The sequence below is a fragment of the Camelus bactrianus genome, chromosome 35 (genome assembly GCF_048773025.1).
Source record: "Camelus bactrianus isolate YW-2024 breed Bactrian camel chromosome 35, ASM4877302v1, whole genome shotgun sequence".
Lineage (NCBI taxonomy): Eukaryota > Metazoa > Chordata > Mammalia > Artiodactyla > Camelidae > Camelus > Camelus bactrianus.
Window position 1 is genome coordinate 28,288,830 of NC_133573.1, and position 15,978 is coordinate 28,304,807.

Sequence of the window (15,978 nt, forward strand, 5' to 3'; positions counted from 1 at the left end):
AGCACTCTCACTCAGCCCACTCATGCAGGTGACAGGTGACAACCGTGGAAGTCATGTCACAACGGAGGTGCCAAACTGCTGAGTCCCACTCTCTTTGCAAAGGTAGAGCTGGAAAGCAAAAACGATGCAGAAAGACTCATCAGGGAGTGAGGGCTGTTTCCGGAGCACAGCAGTGGGGCTATGGACAAGAACTCAGACGCGGCTGGAGCCCGGCGGGTCACAAATGCCGTGCCGATGGGGGCGCCCGCCACTGCCCCATGAACACACGCGTGCTCTCGCTGGGCCCTGTGCCCACCTGAGGACGTCCCCGCATCGCAGGGGTGGAGATGCAGACGTGAAATAACATGCCCAAGTCGTGGCAAAGTAGTCCTAGGGGCTGGATTAAGTTTCTTCCCAGCAAAACCTTGAAAGGGGCTACAAGGGGCTGGAGGAAGGGCGGGGAAGTGAAAGGGGCCAAGAACGGAAGACAAATGCCTTCGTGTGATTCTGCCCGGGGCCCCGACACAGTCTGAACGATTGGAAGAACAGCGGCTGGGGGACTGAGGGGCTGGGGAGAAGGTATGGATGCGTGGGAAGGGCAGTGGATGGGGATTCTGAATACTGTGATGGTGGATACACATTTGTCTGACTTTGTCAGAACGCACAGAACCACACCACAGTGAGGCCTAGTCTAAACCACGGCTTCCAGTGAACGCGTCAATATTGGCTCATCAGATGTAAAAAATGCACCATAAATGTAAGATGTTAATAATAGGGGAGACGTACGCCTGGAGGTGGGGTATCCGAGAACCCTCTGTCCTATCTGCTTTTTTCTGGAAACCTAAGACTGCTCCAAAAAATAGTCTATTCATTTGTTTTTTTAAAGTGACACAGCTTACTGTTTTGCAAAAGCAGGCACTGAGCAACTGGTTAACTGTGGTTCTGTTTAAAGGAAAGTGATGGAGTGGAGTGGTAGAAACATGGTGCACTGACCCCAAGTGTAATTAAAAACTCTTCTCTCCCGCACTTGCCCCCCCCAAAAGGATCAGAAGCATACTTCATCCATGTATTTCAACCCGGTATTTTATTGTTCTGGTAGCTGCAAAATATACAAATTTCCAACAGGCATCCCCTGTTTGAAAGCTCGCACTGCTTCGTCCCAGGTAATTAATTCGGACAAATTTATACAGATCACAGAGAAATCAGAAGTCACACGTAAAAGGCCCCAAAGCCAACCAGTCAACGCGACCCAGTCTATACAGCTTCCCATCTTCAAGATCCCTTATACATATTAAATAAATAAATAGCACATCTGCTATCAAAATAATAAAAAAATAAATTTCAAGTATTAGAAACGAAAACGTCATTGGCGTGGTTCAGTTTTTCTTCTCGCCCCTCCCCCCCCAACGAAACGCTTCGCCCACGGTCTCAGGACAGAAATAAGGAGAGAGCTGAGCCCGCCCATAAACAAATATGCAAAGTTTAAAATATTGGTCCCAGATGTTTTTCAAGGGGTCGGGGAGTGAGAGTCAATGGTCGGAGCAGCAGAAGCCCCGAGACCGTGGCTGAGACCCACCCTCCGTCCAACACCTCCGGCCCCAAGCCAGGTCACTGGCCTCCAGCCAGGCCGCCCTCTGCTCTCCCCCAGCCTCCCGTCCCCGCCCCCACTGATGCGCTGTCTCCCCAGCGAGGCCCTTGCAAACGGATGTCCCGGGTCAGGCAGAGCCTGCCTGGTGTGTGTACTGATTTGGGGCAGTCAGAGGGAGGGGGAACGCGCCTTCATACAGCCCCCACTCCTATCAGCCAAAAGACTCAAAATTCAGGGTTGGCTCCATCAACCGGAAAGAGAAGGAACCAGAAGGTAGAACACAGGAGAGTCATTCTCAAAAACAGAGCAGCAGGCTCCTGTCTAAACACACACAACCCTCAGACACACACACACACACACACACACACACACACACACACACACACACACACACACACAGTCTGACATGACGGCGGGAAAGTAACCCAAGTCTTGAATGGACAGACAGACAAACAGACATCATCTCAGGCAGATGGCTGATTCAGGGAAGGGGGCACTTGGATGGTTTGGTGTGAAACCCACAAACCTGGTTGGAGGGTGTCCGAAACGCACCCCCACTTCCCACTTAATCTCAACCAGAGAAACGTGCATTTTCTAAAAGCTCCTCTCAAACAAAACAAAACTCAAAACCGCTCTTCTCTCCTCTCCCAGCTCCAGCTGTCTAAACGCACCCCCAGCGTCACCCCCAGGGAATATTTCACAAGCTAAGAAGGGGTAAGGATGTTGGGTCCCAAAGCAGAAGGCAGGAAAGGATGGTGACCTTTGGCACCAGCTCTCAGAGATGCTGAAAGGGGTCATTTGGACAAACTCTACTGCTGAGTCCAAATCGTTTCTTCTGGGCCTCAAGACACACCCCCATCCTCCCCCCGCCACCCCCCAGGAGGCAACAGGGGAAACCAGCAGGCGGAAACTCCAGGTGTTTAGAACCACGTGTCCACAAGCCCTGCTTTGAACCCCCCCAAAACGCCACAGGTGCCACGAAGGCAAGCTAGGACATTGTCTTCGCCGAATTCCCCAAGCGGCCCAGGGCCACACCCGGCACACAGTAGATGCTCGGTACAAACAGAGGACTGAGCTGAATCCTGCCGGGAGATGGTGGACAGCCTCTTGCAGAAGGTGGCCGCGAGCAAAGGCCTGGCTTGGGCCACTGTCCCCACTTGGGAAACACAGGAGTTGATGAATAAGGAGGAAGCCAGACCCTCATCTTTACGCCATCACCCAGGGTCAGTCTTGCAATGATCCCAATGCTCGTTCCCCGCCATTCTACTTGGGGGCGGTTCCCTCCAAGCTCCCCACCCCGTGGGTGTGCCCGACTCCCACATCGTTTCAGAGCTGCAGCCCCCTAGGGCACAAAACCCAAACATCTAAGTTCCTGAACAAGGTGTGACTTTCAGGTCACACGCTCTGCCACAAAAAAGTGCACAACCCAGCAGCCCGGAGGGCGCCACGTCCCAGGTGGGAGAGCTCTGACTCAGGTGGGAGAGTTCCCTGGGAGGGGAGAACCTGGTGTTATTTCAGCCAAGTGTTTCGTCTCGTCTCTGCGGCCAGACTGTCCCACAACATCTTCAGAGGCAGGACACAGACCTGGGAAGGTGGCCGAAAGGTCGCTGCTTGGCTGAGCAGCAGGTCCACCTCTGGGAGGGCTCCTCCCGCGGACCCCAGCCCAGCACGTGCGGAGTCCTCCCTGCACCATCCGGACCAAGATGCACGAAGAGCCCCCTCAAAGTCTCCCATGTCCCTTAATCTTCAGCAGCCGGGATCTAGGCCCCCTTTAAGGTCAGGACTCCGGGGCCAGCGTCACCTCCCCAGCGGGAACGCACAGAAAAGAAATGAACAAAGCAGCGCGGAGGCGCCGACGTCCGCCTCCCCTGCGCGTGGTCCTCGCCAAGCTTCATGGGGGCGCGCGGGGCCAGCGGCCCGGAAGGCCCGGGAGAGCGCGCTGGGGCCGCTCCTGCGCACCGCGCCCGCCCCGCTGCGGGGCGTCCTGGGGGTCGCAGGCGAAGGGCACTAGCTAAGCTGCAGGCGCGGGGACGGGGCGGTGCCGGCGGGGCTGCGTCAGTGCGTCCTGGAGGCGTCCGCGCCGCTCGGGGAGCCTTTCAGGTTCTGCTTTCAGAAGAAAAGAGGGGGAAGCGGGTTACCACTCTGGGGGACGAGGTTTGGAAAGCCATGCGATCCACTGAGACGCCCCCACCACTCCCCACAAAGAACACGGCTCGGAAGAACATCGTTACCGAATGGGTGGAAGGTGCCTGGCCGCCCAGGAACTTGGTGGAGGTTAAGCCCAGGATCCCAGGGAGAAGGGCCGGGAGGCGGCCTTTGGGGGTATGGGGAAGTGGGGGAGCGGGCAGCTCTGGTGGGTCCGAGCTATCCTGGGGAGCACTGTGTGCCAGCACCTAGGGACCCTCCCACTCTCGGCTTTTTAGAGTCTTGCCCCTACTCGGGGCACTCTTGCTGGCCTCCGCCAGGCGGAGAAAGGCGGTGCTGTTCAGGAGAAGCATGGGAACTCTCCTCGCAGCCTGCCCCAAGCAGAGCTGTACCACAGCCCGAGGGGCCCAGATTCTAGGAACACAGTTCAGATGCTGGAACTCAGATACCGCCTGATGGCCGACGTGGCCGGGCGTGGCCCGGGAGGACCCAGGCAAGGGAGCCAGGCAGAGAAGGCCTGTCAGTCAAGCCCTCACCCGGTTCTAATAAAAGCGATCCCACTCAGAAGCCCCCCACCAGTAGGAAGCTGGCCAGTATCAAACCCCTTTAAAAAATGGTTTTGGGTCAGCTGGGGACAGGTGACGGCTGCCGCGGCACAGCAGGCGTCTGCTTACCCACCCTCCTCAATCTGCCCCACAGAACAGGGAGACAGTATTTAGAAGTGTTGTCTTCCATCTTTAGTGTCTCCACCAAGACTCTCTTAAAGGGGCGGCAGGGAGAGTGGAACCCAGGCAGAGAGATAAGCGTCACCGTGGCCCACTCCCCTCCCGCCAGAACAGAGGGGAATCGGGGGGCTGGCAGCACTGATCTGAGTCCTCTCTCAGCTGGACTCGGGAGCCCAGGTAACTGACCCTCTGACCACGAGCAGACGGCCCAGCCCCGTGGGTGCAGCATCTCCTGGGAGAGCCCCCAGCCTCACAGCCAGAGAGGACCCAGCCAATCCAGGGTCAGAGACAGAGGCGCTGGCGTGTCCCTGCGCAGCGGCTGCCCGCCTCCCCCGGGACAGCTCACGCCCGAGGCTGGAGCACCCACAAATGATGGCAACGCAGCAAGGACACTGGGGACCACAGGCACAGGCCACAGCAGATCACTCACTCATGGTGCCCCTGGCTCAGGGCGCATGGAGGGAGAGGAGGAAGTGGGAGAGGATCTCCAGACAATGGTGCTGCTCTTAAAAAACACACAAGGCCCGGGCACAGGGTGTATGAGTCACAGACTTCACAATGGCCAGTGCTCAGGCAGAGCGAGGCGCCCGGAGGGCTGAGATGCCATGACCCGGAGAGACGATGTGGGGGGATGGGGGGGACATGCACGGAGCCATTTACCTTTCCAAGGTTAGTAAGGAGAAAACTTTGAGAAAATATGACAGACAGTTCGTCTTTCAAGCATAGTAAGAGGGGAAGGAAGAAACATGTTGGGAAAGAAAAACAAAACAAAACATCTTTAGTAGCATTCTCTTCTTAGTGTGCATCTGAAATTTAAAACTCAAGGATGCATCGTGCGTGCCAGAGGGTCCCGCGGCCGCAAACACCAGTGCGGCCCCTTGGGGAGTGGACTGCAGGGTGGGCTCTGCATCCGACCCGGCTGTCATGCCTGTTTTACCAGGACACCACCATCACCAGCATCCTCGGGCCACAACCCGAAGGCCCCGGGGGCGCCCCACTCCCCAGTCTCCTGGTGCTGCTGCTGCTCCCGAGAGGAAAGCCCACTGGCCTGTGCAGGAGGAAACAGGGTGGTGTGCACACCAGATGTCCCCACCAAAGCACAGGGCACCATGGCTCCCGCAATAACAGCTATTGCCCACCAGGCACTGGCCACATGCCAGATATTTTGCTGAGTGCTACAACCATATTCTCAAAACACCTGGACGCTGGGATCCCAGAGGGTGATGGATCCAGAGAATCCATTTTTGCTGAAGTGGAGGGACTCTGGCCACAGGCATGCTCAGCTTTAGAGCCGGGCAAGTTCAACCTCAGATGATGGGGGAGACGTGCCCGAATGGCCCCCTCCCAGCAGAAAGATTTCTTTCCTGGCCACATCGGTCGTAGGTCAAAAGGAACAGGATATGCATAGATGCAAAACCATAAGGTTCCAAACACAAAGGCTGGTTCTCACACAAGGAGAACTCTTCATCCTGAAGGTACAACGCCTGGCTTCAAGGGGTAACAGATTCGGGACTGTTACTCTTAAGGCTGAGTTGAACGGGCAGGGCCACCATGAAAATAAACACATCTCAGCCAAGGGAAGCGGCTGCGAGGGAGAGACGGCAAGAGCGAAAAAGAAAATCAGACCGCTCCAGGCTGTGCCCCGCGGTGCAAACGCTGGGTGCCCGGGACAGGTAGGTGAACAGGACCCGGGCTGTTCTCGAATAGGCGGACAGAAAGCAGCCAGCCTTCGGGGCTGGAAGAGCCGTTCCAGGCTGGTTCAGCTACAGACCAGCTCGGGGGCAGTGGGCAAGAGACTCGCCCTCATCTGGGGCCCTGCGACCTCCTGGGGTCGTCTCAAGGACCAAAGACATGGGATGTGTACAGACACATCCTCCGTGAGCCATAAAGTGACGAAGTGTATTTTACCTAATCCAAGCACAGTATCAGCCCGGCAAACCTATTTTCCAAGAACAAGCCATGTTTCAAGTTTATCAGGCAGAATGCCTCAATCTGCTGGCTTCAGTTTCGGCATGAATTAGTCCAGGTAACCTAACCAGTGGAAGGGAAGGTGGGGTAGGTGTGACTTGAGGGGCTAGGGAGGTGACGATACTTCATGGTGGTTGTTATTAACACGGCGATATAAAGGCCTCGGTTCCTTCTGTGGCCGGGGACCACCGGGGCAGAGGAATCGCGGAATTATCCACCAGCTGAATCGGACACTCTGTGCAGAGAGAAGGCTGCCCCCCATCCTGCACATGACATTACGGGAACTGGTTCTGATACAGGACAAACCGAGCAGAACAGCGGATCCCAAAGGGCCTCTCCAGAGTGTGGGGGTCCTGGAGTGTGGGGGAGCCATGGGGGGTCCCGGCCAGGACAGCAGGGAGAGGCTCAGGGCTCCATCCCCACCTGTCCTCCACTATCTGTTTTGCAGACTAGGCTCTGGGTAAACTTTCCCTTCAAAATGAAAGGGCCCTCCTGCGGGGAGGAGCCCAGAACTCCAAAGACCACAGCTGGCGCACACACCTAGCTCCCCCCTAAAACCTGCCTCCAAGGGGGAAAATGTAGATTTACTCCCAGCCGCAGACCACCGCAGTAACCTCGGGCCCCGAGAGGGAGGCAGAGAAGGCAGCTGTGGCTGTGGCAGCAGGAGGACAAGGGGGCACTGAAAACCATCATGACTTCCTGCAGCCTTTTCTGCAAATTCACCGATCCGCCCCCCCCCCCCACCGCCCTTGCCCATCCCCATCCTGCAGATTTCACAGCAACTGTCTGCCATAAGCGTCAACGTTTTAACAGGCGGGAGGCCAAACTGGCAAGCAAGGAGAAAGAGATGCAAACAGCAAAAGTAGTCAGAGAAAAATACTTACAAACAGGCTTTCCCTAGCAAAGGCTGCAGAGAAAAAAGGCAGGAGAGAGAAGTGAGTCGAGGGACAGGGTGAAGGCTCCGAGCCGTCTGGAACCAGGACATCCTCCACAGGGCTGGCCTGTCAGAGCCCAATGTCCCCTGTCACCCGGGGCGGCACGGCCTCGCAGGCCACCCAACCCAGCCCTGCCTGGTCCCCACAGTGTCTGCGACTTCGGCCTCTAAACTTCCAACTCTGACCCCACCGTTCACACGGAAACAGGATGTCACTGACACACTTCAGCTCTCAGTTTTCATAAAAAAAAAAAAATCTGACTTTTGACCTGAGAGGAACATTAATTAGATACCTCCAGTCAGTCTACCTCCCTCGTTTTAAAAGATAAAGAGACTGAAAGCCAGGGACGTGATGGGACCTGAGAGTAAAATCCTACAGGCAGCGCCAGGGTAGACACCACCACGTCACACGCTCAGCACAAACCACCTCATTGATCAGCCTTTGGTGCTGTTCCCCCATTCCACAGACAAGAAAACTGAGGCCTGAAGAGGTCTGATGACTTGCCCGGGGCTGCACATCCCTTTTTCCCCAACTTGTCACATTTCCAGCCAGCAAGAGACTTAAATGAGTTTCAGGGGAAACACAGGAAGTCTGTGGGCCAGCACCCAGCTCATTTACGAATCTAATTCAAACTTTTGCCGGTGATTTACGTATAAGAGAGCAGGTGTGGTGGGCGGAGATGGGGGAGATCCCCAGGCGGGACCCAAATTTGGGCCCAGGGATTTCTACGTCTCACATACTGGCAAAGATTCTCAGGTGTCACAGAGGAAAAAATTGGTTTTCTGAAAACTAAATCTTACTGCCCAATAATAGCCTTTATCTTTCAGCCTTTCATCCTTATAGCGAATGAAATAGTCTAAGAATGAAATCTAGTTTCTGCTCTGCTTTGGGTTTTTTTTTACTTTGTTATATGAGAAAGTGGCTACTTCCACATCCTCCAGCCCGGGTTCCAGCCCGGCCAAGCCGGCTCCGGACACGCTCCAAGGGCCCCATCTGACAACAGCTTCTCCCCATCGGGAGCAATGCTAAGGGAGGAAGTAAGGAAAACTGCTCAGCATGGGGACAGAAAAGACGTCCCTGGGCCACGCAGAAGCCAACAGCCCAGAGCTGAATGGAGACCCCTGAACTGGGGGTTGCCTTCAACTTTTAAAATAAACTATTAACGAGTGTGAATGGGTCACAGACATTTGGCCATTTCTTGGCTCTGCCCACTTCTGCCCCGGGTAAGACCATCTCCTCTGAACTCACAGCCATGGTGACAAGGACAGATCTGGGGGCCCCACACTCAGAGGGGGCACCCCATGCCATCTCCCTCCACCCCGACACGCAGGCTCAGGTCTCGGGCCGCCGCCGCCGCCCCACCGGGCACACGCCTCCCCACCGGGCAAGCTCTCCCCACCCAGACATGAGACTCGACTCAGGAAGGAGACAGGGGTCAACGCACTTGTCCGGGCAGCTGCGTGGGCACCTCCGGGGGCAGGCAGTTGGGCAGGGCAGCGGAGGTGGAGGCCACATGCTCCTCAAAGCTGTTGATACGAGGCTTTTTGGTGGGCTCGGGGCTGGCTAGTGGGGTGACACTATTGCGTCTCATGAGCGGGTTAGGTCCCTTCTTTGCATCCTAAGCAAGACAAAGACAAAAGAGAGAAGGCGACAGTTACGAGGAGGGGGAGGTAAATAAGCCAAAAAAAAAAAAAAATCCAAAACCACACCAAACACATTCTCTGCTTTTGGAATTGACTGAGACCACAAGCTCGACCCCAGTGACTGGCCCTGGACCGCGGGGCTGTCGTCTTCCCCTCTGTCTCGCGGTTAGCAAGAACAAGGGATGTCCTCTCCCCCCGAACCCCTTCCCGATCATTCCAAGACACCCACTCGGACAAAGGCGACAACTGCAAAGCAGGCAGAGAAGAAGAGCAGGACAGTTCTGCACAGACAGTTACGCAGCAACAGCGGGTAATGAGGTCAGGGGACCCTTGCTGCCAGCCTCCAAGGACTCGGGGCCAGGGGAGCGGCTGGGCATGAGGCCGGGGCAACCACTGGGGGCGGCAGGGGGGCAGGGGGGAGAGGGTGTCGGTGCCGGACCCCATCCCGCTGACCTTGAGCCAGGATCTGAGCACCTCCTGCTCCCAGTGACTACACCCGGTTTAGGACAGGAAACGCAAGCCTCAACCTGCCAGGACACCAAAGACGCAGAAAACCGCCAGCCAGGGCCGAACGCCAGCCTTCCGATCAAGTGACATCTCCATCGGAGTGGGGACCTCTAAGTCCCCGGGGCCTGTCACTCTATTGTAGCCTGTGGCCCAGGAACCTGAGTTGGGGTCTGTCTCCATCAATCCCCTGCCCTCTTCTGCACAGTGAGTTGTTCAGGGGCCACCAGTTCGGGTCAAACCCCAATAACAAGGCTGCCGGAGGGTCTGGTGGGGAGGCCACTGCCCCTAGAGAGAGAGCAAACGCACATCCCACTACCCCCTCTCAGAAGGGCGCCGTTAGAGCCAAGGGAAGCCGTCCGCCTTCATTTCGGTCACCCAGCCAGGCAACTGCCGGGTAAGCTGGGATTTTAACGCCAAAATCTTCTGGCCAAGCTCCTTGGGTACAGGGACATCTCCTGCACAGAGGGGAATGTTACACTCGGTATAAAGGAAAGGGCCGGACTGATGCTGGCAAAGCACTGGAGTTTGACAGTCGATATAAAGTAAATTCAAACTTTCTTTCATAATGTGAAACATACGCCTGGGCAGAAACCTGCTGCTGTTGGGAGGGCCGGCCAGGCTGACCACCGAATTCCAGAACTCCCAGGTGGGGTCAGATGCAGCCAGGCACTGGGGTCTCCCGGAAAAACGTCCCATCCGCCACTGCTCCCGTCTCTAACTCCCAAACCCTACCTGGGCTGCCCCAGCCCCATGCCCTGCTCTACTGTTACCGCCTTCCTGGTAACTCGGTACCTAAGTGCACATGGTCCGCTGAGCTGATTGGTGGGTCCTGTTACCACCAGTGACTCTGGAACTTGAAATCATTTAGCTGCCCCAGAGGAAAAGGTAGCGGTAATTGTGCTACAGTTATGTCTAAAAGAGCAGAATGTCTTCCTCCTCAGTGCTCACTTCTCAGGTCAGGTGGAAATGGGGGACAAGGCATGGAAAGAAAGAAAAGGAAGACGATGCCAAGAAGCCACCAGACAGGCAGGGCAGGAGCACACAGAGACGGAGAAAAGGGAGGGACAGTCACGAGGGCCATAGTTCCAAACGAGCTGTTGAGAATCCACCGACAGACACAGCCAGCCTGGACAAGCAACGCAGTCTCAGGGCTTCGCAGGTGCTGGCGCCCGCGGGCCCCGCCACTCAGCGGGCCCGTCCCAGACGGAGGGCAGGTGCGGTGTGAAGGGCGGAGGCCGTGAGCTCGCACTCACCTCTGACCTCTCCCGGTGCGTGCTCACTGACTCCACATTCAGGTAGATGGATTCGACACGGCAGCCTGGGCAGGGGCGGGGAGAGGTCGGCGTCCGGTTACAGGGGATGAGCGCCCACGGCCCCACCCCTACCCCAGCGAGGGGACAGGTCTCGGAGGGGCTGCGACCCACACTCACCGTAAGCGACAGGCGTCAGCTTCAGGACGGCATGAAGGGGGCATTTCAGGTAAGGCATCTCCTCTGCGAAGGAGGGAAGGGCCCACAGTGAGACGTGAGACTTGGGACGAACATTCCCAGGCCCCAGGGAGAGCTTCTGCCATGTGGGGACCCTCAGAGGCCTGGCTGGGCAGGGCGCCCCCCCTCCCACTGGGCACAGGCCCTACTGCTCGAGCCGGGGGCCCTACAAAAGACACCCGAAAGGACAGAATCGAAGCAAACTCAAACCCCCACACAGAGAGCTGGAGTAAGGGTCATTTCCCAGACAATGTAGGTGTGTCCGGGTCCAACTGGTCCTCGGCCAGACAGGCACTTAAGTTTTACAAGTTTTCTAGACTGTTTGCTCCTCAGAGGTGGGCTGCCTCCTCCCCACCCGACCCAATGCCCCTGAGATGTGGGGAGACAGGGCTTCCGGAGGCTGGTTCTCCTTTCGGGGCAGTGATGGCTCCCAGCCCTCCCCGCCCCACCGGGAGAAGAAGGACCAGGCACCTGCGCTCTTATCCAGGAAGTAGGCCAGGAGGCAGCGCAGGACGGCCTGGTGGCAGATGACCAGAACGTTCTCCTGCCGCTCCAGCTCCATGATCACTGGCTCCAGGCGCTGGACCAGGTCCTGGTAGGACTGCAAGGCAGAGGGACAGGGCGCCACGTTGGAGCAGAAGCCGTGTATCCCCAGCCAAACCTCTCCCATCGTTATAAACCAGAGAACAAGCGACTGGTCCTCAGTCAACCCCCAGTCGGTGCGTTAGTGCTGCATCCCTTATGGGCACTGGGGGACCCACCCCAGCGGCCCTCTGAGGAACGGGGAACAGTCCTGTGTTGGTAAGGATGTGGAGAAGTGATCCTCTAAGACGCACGTAAACCCGCCCTCCGCTCTCTCCCGACCCTCGTCCGCCACCAGGGGAAGCAGGGCACCAGTCCTGACAGACACTATGGCATGGAGGAGCCTTGAACATGTTACACGGAGCAAAAGACAACAGGGTGTAGGATTCCACTGATGTGAAATGTCCGGAACACACACTCGTGCTGGCGGGGGGGCGGGGTTGGGGAGGGGGATTCGGACTGACCATTAAGAGGCTGGGGTTTCTTCTTGGAGCGAAGGGATGTTCTAAAATTCATGGTGACGGCTGCACAATATTGTGAATATACTAAAACCCACTGAACTGGCTAAAATGGTGACTCTTATAGGATGTGAATTTTACCTCAATAAAAGGAAACTGAAAAAGAAGAGGGTGGCGCGGGATTTTTAAGACCACCAAGGTTCCCACTTGCACTGGTCCCTCTCTCACTAACCAGGTCCCAGGGAACAAGGACTGGGGTCAAAACTAGGGACAGTGCCCTGGGTTCAAGGGAACTGACATATGACAAATGCTGATCTGGTACAGACAGGACGGTGTCACCAGGCAGACCCCAGAGCACTGCCTGCACCTGGACCCGGTGCCCTGGACAGCTGCTCACTCAGCCCTCCCCTCTGCCAGCAGGGATGCAGTCAGCACCAGTGATGTGATGATGTGTCTGCCATGTCACCACAGTGGCGGGGGGGGGCGCCCTCCTGTCCAGTGAATCACCATTCAGGACCCCTGGTCTTTCCCTCATCATTACATTCGTCATCAGAGAAACACCTCTCTCCCCGCTCCTCGTGGGAAAACACACCTGTGCTCCTCTCAGAGCTGTTTATAAGACTCAGCTCAGGAAAACTCGATTCAAAGGCAGAAGTGCCAGGACGAGCATCGGGACAGAGGAGGAAGGTGGAGGAAAGGGCCCTACCTCCCCGTAGTCACTGCTAACAGGTCCCTCTGGACCCCAGCAGCGCCCCCCACGCCCCCACCAGCTGGACCCCGGGGCCTCAGAAGGACCACCGGGAGCTCCTGGCCGCAGCCCAGCCCAGCCGCCCCGACCATCACTCGCTGGCGCAGCGATCACCGGCCGGAGACGGGGACTGGGACGCGAGCGGTCGCACGCACCTCCCCGGTCGGGTAGCGGTAGTAGTACTTGTCCTGCTCGCGCAGCGCGTACTCCTCGGGGTAGGTGTCCCGGATCTCCTCGTAGGTCATCTCCTCACAGACACCCTGGCGGAAGCACCCAGACGTCACTCCGGGAACACGCCCCCCACGGCCACCTCGACGCGGTCAGCGCAGCCCGAGCGGGGGGGGGGGGGGGGGGCAGGCTCTCGGTATTCGCAGCGGACCCGAGAGAGCGGCCTCCCTGCCCTCCCGCCCCCACCCCCGCGCCCGCCCTGCGGCCACGCCAGACGCGGACTCACAGCGTCGATCTCATTGAGCGCCTTCCACTGCTCGTAGGGCAGCTGTAAGGCCTCCGCCGTCTGGATGGTGCTCTTCAGCTGGCTGGTCCACACCCTGAGGTCCTTCAGGTTCTGCTCCTCCACAAACGTGCTCAGGGCGTTGGCGAACTGGGGGGAGAGGCACGGGTGCGCTGGGCCTCCGGTGCTGCACCTCCTGGGGAGGCGGCGCCCAGCTGGCTTCCGCCCACGTCGGGGACAGTCACACACGGATACACACACACCTAACCCTCCCCACGGGCCCAAGAGAGTCCCCCTTCCCACACATACGTACACACACATATGTAGACACACACACGGACTTACACACATACATATATATGCACAGAAGGACACACGTACACACAAGGACACAGATATACAACAAAGACACACAAGCACCGGGACACACACTCATACACCTACACACAAAGACCCAAAGACACATGCGCAGGGACACGCAGCCCCCACCCTCGGCTACCCGCCCGCCCGCGCCCCACCTACCTTCCTGCCCCTGCTGGACAGGCCGGAGTCCCCTCCGATCCTCCCCTGGAGGTTGTGCTCGCTCTCGCCGTGCCGACACAGGTAGATGGTGCGGGGCTGCACGTGGATGTTCATCAGGTAGTAGACGATCCGGCTCTGGATGTGGTCCTGAACCCTGTTCACCAGGAACCGCCGGCCCACGTCGATCACCTTGATCAGGGACAGGTCCCTGCACGGGAAGGCAACCAGCTGATCAGAACACTGGAGTCGACACAGCACAGCCCCGCCCCCCCACAGAGACCCAGCTCAGCCCCCTGCAGACCTAACCCCATCCCTGTGGAGACCCAGCCCCGCCCCCTGCAGAGACCTAATCCCTTCACTGCAGAGACCCAGCCCCGCCCCCTGCAGGCCCAGCCCCGCCTCCTGCAGAGACCTAACCCCAATCCCTGCAGAGACCTAACCCCAATCCCTGCAGAGACCCAGTCCCCGCTGAACTACAATGCCTCCTCCAGCACAGACCGCACCTCTTTTCTCTAGAGTCAGGGGTCTGGGTCTGCAGTACCCACAGCAGAGAGGGGCTGGCCAGCCTCCCAGAAAAGAGGGAGAGAAAAGCAAGATTATGGAAAAAAAAAACAAAGGAAGTATGGAAGGAAAGTAGCAAGACGGGGATCAATGTTCAATAGCCACACTTGTACGTTGGGTCTAAAATATTTACCCCAAAGAGGTAGTCAAGGAGTTTTTCAAAGATATTTTCAAAGAGAGTTTGTAAAAGTATCCAGGAGCAAACGTTTCATGGGAACGTCAAGAAAACATTCAAAGCCCTAAGGCAGGTGGTTCAGATCGTCACCTCTTGGGAATTACCTGTCACATTTATCGGGGTCGAGGGGCTGGTAGCTGGCTTCATAGCAATTAATTCTCTTCATGAAGTCGTCCATGGCTTCTGCTGAGTTGCAATCTTTGTAATCCGGGCTGGAGATTTTCACTTCCTGTAACACCACAAAGAGGCAGCTGATGAATCACGCTGGAAGGCTTTCTGCTGAGATGAAGCAGGATTTGGGGCTTGCAAACGGGGAAAAGCTGGGACGGGCTCAGAGTGACGATGACCCGACCCAGCGTTTAAGAGAAAAAAACAAAAGATGTGGCCGGGCACTGAATCATAACCTGATGATACCCCGAAGGGGGGGGGGGCACCCATGGCAGACAGAGACTCGCTGCCTGGAATGGCAGGACAGGAAACCCACGAGGATTCAGTAGCCAAGTCACCACCAGACAGCTCAGCCCGCAAGTCAACCAAGTTTCCCTAAACCATCTGTAAAGTTCCCCCACCAAAAGGAGGTTATCCTTGAGCAAAGATGCACTCCGGAGGTACTGGAGATGCCCTGGTCCCATGTGCCAGGCACGATGCTTCCTTCACCGCCCACAGACGGGCGGTGCCCAGCTGATGCTTCTCTACCTGGACCACACACCCAGTCCTGTCCAAGGTTTGCTCTCATGGGCCGCAGACAGAAGAGAAATGACTCTTGTGCCCGCCATCCCCTGTAACTGAACAAGAGGCCTGACAACCTGACAGATTTCAGGGAAACCCAGAATTTTTTAAATGCATGTGCTCTTTTCATCCTCAATAATGACCACAGCCGTGAGAGAGGCAGGGACTCTGCACAAGGACTCTTCCAGTCTGGGAAGATGAAAAAGTTCCGGAGGCAGGTGGTGGGGATGGTTGCACAACAACGTGAATATGCCAGGAACCACGGAACTGAATTCTTAAAAGCAATCATAATGGTCAGGTTATATTATGTATATTTTACCACAGAATACTACTCAGTCCTAAAAAAGAATAAAACCATGCCATTTGCAGCACCATGGATGGACCTGGAGATCATCATTCTAAGTAAAGTAAGCCAGAAAGAGAAAGAACAATACCATACGATATCACTTATATGTGGAATCCAAAAAAAAAAAAAAAAAAAAATGAACTTATTTACAAAACAGACAGACTCACAGACATAGAAAACAAACTGATGGTTACCAGAGGGGAAAGGGGGTGGGAAGGGATAAATTGGGAGTTCCAGATTTGCAGATACTAACTACTATGTATAAAATAGGTAAATAACAAGTTTCTACTGTAGAGCACAAGGAACTATATTCAATACCATGTAGTAACCTACAGTGAAAAAGAATTTGAAAAGGAATATATGTATGTATGTGTATGACTGAAATGTGATACTGTACACCAGAAATTGACACAACGCTGTAAACTGACT

At 56.3% G+C, this 15,978-nt stretch overlaps 1 protein-coding gene across 9 annotated transcripts in view; it reads right to left on the minus strand.

Moving 5' to 3' along the window:
- PFKFB3 (6-phosphofructo-2-kinase/fructose-2,6-biphosphatase 3) overlaps positions 1-15,978 on the minus strand; it is a 273,821-nt gene that overhangs the window by 201,579 nt on the left and 56,264 nt on the right. For 2 of the 9 annotated variants that reach the window (XM_074358153.1, XM_074358159.1), the window contains exons 7-16: positions 14,579-14,703; positions 13,739-13,946; positions 13,220-13,366; positions 12,921-13,025; positions 11,449-11,578; positions 10,921-10,983; positions 10,744-10,808; positions 8,785-8,958; positions 7,290-7,406; positions 1,045-3,670 (exon numbers count right to left, since the gene is read on the minus strand). In XM_074358153.1, the coding sequence (XP_074214254.1) occupies positions 3,623-3,670; positions 7,290-7,406; positions 8,785-8,958; positions 10,744-10,808; positions 10,921-10,983; positions 11,449-11,578; positions 12,921-13,025; positions 13,220-13,366; positions 13,739-13,946; positions 14,579-14,703 (1,182 nt within the window). In that variant the 3' untranslated portion in view covers positions 1,045-3,622. Of the gene's footprint in view, positions 1-1,044; positions 3,671-7,285; positions 7,407-8,784; positions 8,959-10,743; positions 10,809-10,920; positions 10,984-11,448; positions 11,579-12,920; positions 13,026-13,219; positions 13,367-13,738; positions 13,947-14,578; positions 14,704-15,978 lie in introns of those variants that run through there. The other 7 variants (XM_074358154.1, XM_074358157.1, XM_074358156.1 and 4 more) reach the window with 5 other exon arrangements.